At 60.2% G+C, this 3,898-nt stretch overlaps 1 protein-coding gene across 1 annotated transcript in view; it reads left to right on the forward strand.

Annotated features, from left to right (window-relative positions):
- Pdlim4 (PDZ and LIM domain 4) overlaps positions 1-3,284 on the forward strand; it is a gene marked incomplete at its 5' end in the record, with an annotated part of 12,867 nt that extends 9,583 nt beyond the window's left edge. The window contains 4 exons of the mRNA XM_010639844.1: positions 2,043-2,221; positions 2,432-2,595; positions 2,773-2,896; positions 2,992-3,284. Of these exons, the coding sequence (XP_010638146.1) occupies positions 2,043-2,221; positions 2,432-2,595; positions 2,773-2,896; positions 2,992-3,196 (672 nt within the window). The remainder of the gene's footprint in view (positions 1-2,042; positions 2,222-2,431; positions 2,596-2,772; positions 2,897-2,991) is intronic.
- Positions 3,285-3,898: the final 614 nt, after the last annotated feature.

Consider the following 3,898-nt stretch of genomic DNA (forward strand, 5'->3'; position numbering starts at 1 on the left):
TTTTTTTTTTTTTTTTTTTTTTTTTTGCCTCAGACACTTTCTCTGGTGGCTGCGTGGATCCAAGGCCCTAAGGACTGGGGATGGGCGTCAGATTTGGCTTAAACAAATAACCCGGTTTGACTAGGGCCAGAAGGGAGCACAAAGGGCAGATGTGCGTTTATGTGCAAGGCCGGGTTTCCCTCCAGGTTAGCAGGTCCAGGGTAGATGGAAGAAGGCTTTAGAATATTGAAGCTCAATTGTGTTTATTTCTCCCCAGGAGGCTCAGAGCCACTGGGCCAACAGGCTGGGGACTGTGGAACAGCTCCCTCTGCCCCCTGATTTTCTAAATCATTTGCTTTGAAGACCAGGCTGCTAGTGGCTCAGGCTGGAGAGGGATGGATTTTCCATAAACAACTGGGCAGCTCCATAGGTCGTGACAGAAACACCCCTACCCAACCCCTGCAGGGCTGTGTCCTCACTACAGACACAGGGCCCATTGTCCCCGCGCTGTTCCTACCCTCTGTCCGTGGGGGCGGGGCTCGCTGGAGCCATCAGGGGAGGAGAAAACCAGGGAGCACGACCGGTGTGAGGTACCCCTGGAATGCATCTCCAGGGGGTGAAATAGGGCCAGGCCCACCGGGGACCCTCCCAAGGCCTCACGTGAGAACACAGGAGGCACTTGGCCTTCAGGATGGAGGAAGGGCAGTGGTGAGAAAAGCCTTGAAGGTCTGAGAACCGGGAAGGGGTAGAAGCCAGTCGGATGGGGCCTGCGGGCCTGCACTCCTGGCCTGTCCTCTCCAGTCCTTCCAGGTGCCACCTGCTCATGCATTTGAGTCGAGGGTCCAGAAGGGGGCCCTGCTCCCCCTCTGCTGCAAAGCCTACTGCAAATCTGCAGCAGGGACTGAGAACTGGGGAGCTGTGGGGTGAGGTGCACCACTCCACAGATGGAGACATCTGGGAACGCAGGCTCGCTAACTGGCATGCGCTGTGTGCCAGGCCTCGTGGGTAACTGTCTTATTTCATCCTCACGAGAGACCTGTGATACAGCGACCATCACATTCCCCGGTCCACAGATGATGGAACTGAGGCCCAGAAAGCTGACGTGACTTGCCCAGTTAGCAAGTGGTAGAGTGGGGATTCAGACAAACACGGAGGCTCCAAGGGGTCAGACCTACCTAAGAGGCTGCTGCGTGGGTGGCCGGGGAGGGGCAGGGGCACTGATGACCCCGCCATGGACTCCCGCCCCCTTTGGGTGGGGTGGGGAGGGTCTCTGGCCCCCGCTCCCCCTTCCCATGGAAGCCTCCTCCTCCGGGAGGCCGAGCCCCACCCCCACCGACCACAGCCCATCTGGCCCCCATTAGAGGCCAGCCCTGCCTGCCTGCTCGCCCAGCAGACGCATATGTGAGAGTGCTCAGGTTTCTGGGGCTTCCCTGGGGTCTGGCGGGGACAGAGTCTTGCTTCTGTGGCTGCTGCCTTGATGGGGGCCCACCTGGGCAGCAAGACCCTCCCCTTCGTCCGATGGATGGGGGAATGTGAGGGGGTTTCCACTCAACTGCTGGGCTGCCCTTTCCCCAAGCTCTGACCCTGCAGAAAGCAGGACAGTTAGGGCAGAGCCGCACGGGCTCCACTGTGCCCAGTGCTGGAGGCTGCTAGGATGGGCATCCTTCCCTTCCCACCCAGGCTTCCTGTCTACACTACAGAGGCTCCTAGGTCACCTCCGGGCCGAGGCTGGGACCGGCCCGTGGCCTGAACTTGAGCTTACCCTAAAATCGGGCTGCTCTGGCCGCCAGCCCAGTTGCAGTCGCAGGAGTCACCGTGGCCTTCCGCAGTGGGCCAGCATGTGCAGCCATGTATGCGTGGTTAGTGTACGTCGGTGGCTGGTTACCGAGCTTGTGTTGGCCTTCCTCGTGTGTGTGTCTTTACACACACATGTGAGGGTATGCTGGTCCCTGTTCAGGCTGTGGGTGTGCATGTGTGCCTGCACCCTGGGATAGCAGGGTGGAGGTGGAGTGCGTGAGGGAAGGCCGTGGACTCTCCCGTTGCCTTAGTCCTCACTCTCACAGGATGGCAGCCCCGTGAGCAGCAGGCGGCCCTCAGCCACCACCACTGGGCCCGAAGACATGAGGCCAAGCCTGGGATCCCCATATGGGCAGTCACCTCGTCTTCCAGGCCCTCAGAACGGCAGCAGTGAGGCCTCCCTGCCAGCCCAGATAAGCGCCCTGCACGTGTCTCCACCTGCCAGGTAGTACACAGTCTTGGCCTTTGAAGCCACACCCTATCCAGTCCTGATTCCTCAGTCCTCCGATCTCACCAGGTCCCATCCTGACCCTTGACTCTTGACCCTTGTCCGAACTGGCTGCATTCTGACACACAAAGCCTCGCCGCCCTCCGAGTTGGCAGAGTGGAAGCCGCGATGGCAGCCTCTCTCTCCTCCACATCTTTTCTTGCCCAGCGCTGATCCAGCCAGAAGCCTCCCACGCAACCGCGATTGCAGAGTGGACCTGGGCTCGGAGGTATACAGGATGCTCAGGGAGCCTGGAGAGCCAGCGGCTGTGGAGCCCAAGCAGTCAGGCTCCTTCCGCTACTTGCAGGGCATGCTAGAGGCGGGCGAGGGCGGTAAGACTCCCCGCTCCCAAGTGCACCCCTGACCTGCCAGCCCTCTGCCCCTCCCTGCCCCTTGCCTCTTCACTGGCCAAACCGTCCCCATTCTCCTTGCGAATGGACCCAGAAACAACAGCCTGCAGAAATGAAGGCCTGACCTACTCACCAGGCTCCTCCCACCTGTGCTTCCAGTTTCAGGAGAGCGGCCCGGGTCTGGCAGCCCTCGGAACCCCAAGCCGACAGCCAGCAAGCTGGGCACTCCACTGGGCGGCCTGCAGGGACTGCCGGAGTGCACGCGCTGTGGCCATGGGATCGTGTGAGTACCCCCCACACCTGTGTTCCAGGGCCCCTGAGGGGGGCACGCGGGGGCCTGAGGGTCATCTGACTCTGTCCTCCGGGTACCCCCGTCAGGGGCACGATTGTCAAGGCCCGGGACAAGCTCTACCATCCAGAGTGCTTCATGTGCAGCGACTGTGGCCTGAACCTCAAGCAACGTGGCTACTTCTTCCTGGATGAGCGGCTCTACTGCGAGAGCCATGCCAAGGCTCGCGTCAAGCCGCCCGAGGGCTACGATGTGGTGGCCGTGTACCCCAATGCCAAGGTGGAACTGGTCTGAGCCCGACCGCCTGCCCCTGCCCTGTTCATGCAATGCCCGTGTGCCTGTAAATACATTTCCCGTTGCCTCTAATAAAGCGCTTTGCTCAGCCTCTTTCCGGTCAGTGTCTTGGCCCACCACCATCCAGTATAGGCCGTGGTGCTCAGGTGCTGTAAGACCAGCTCAGGTGCCGGGTGTCCTAGGCACTGTGGGGAACAGGACAGGCATCAGCCTGCCCTCAAGGAACAGCCGTGTTAAAACGAAGGTCTGACACGGTGCAGTCAGCGGAGATGTTGGAAAGAGATGCAACAGCAGGAGCGCTACATAGTGAGAAACTACAAAGGTGAGCACGGACACCGAAGGCCCTGTGTGGTCCCCCTCAGGACTGCGGGCAGGGCGGCCCCTAGCAGCCTCCAGGCAGCTGCCCCCCCCAGGGCTGGAGCTATCACCGTGCGCCACGCAATGGCCACGCCCACTGCCTTCTCTGAACCCTTGTTTTGCCCTTCTCTATCCTCCCAGTAGAGGGCGTGCTTGATTTTTCCAGCGTGAGAGAGCAGGAAGGTTTTTGAAAGAATTCTTGCCTAGGGCAGCTGGTTTCCCCAGATGCTCCGTTTTATTTCCAAAATTGAAGGACAGTTCCCCTCCCTCCTGCCTGAGGGAGACCTCAGTGTTCTCACATGTTGGAGCTGCCTTTCATACCTCGCCTGCATGTACTGATACAGA

Source organism: Fukomys damarensis, unplaced genomic scaffold (assembly GCF_012274545.1).
Source record: "Fukomys damarensis isolate Sample0158 unplaced genomic scaffold, DMR_v1.0_HiC HiC_scaffold_9, whole genome shotgun sequence".
Classification (NCBI taxonomy): Eukaryota; Metazoa; Chordata; class Mammalia; order Rodentia; family Bathyergidae; genus Fukomys; species Fukomys damarensis.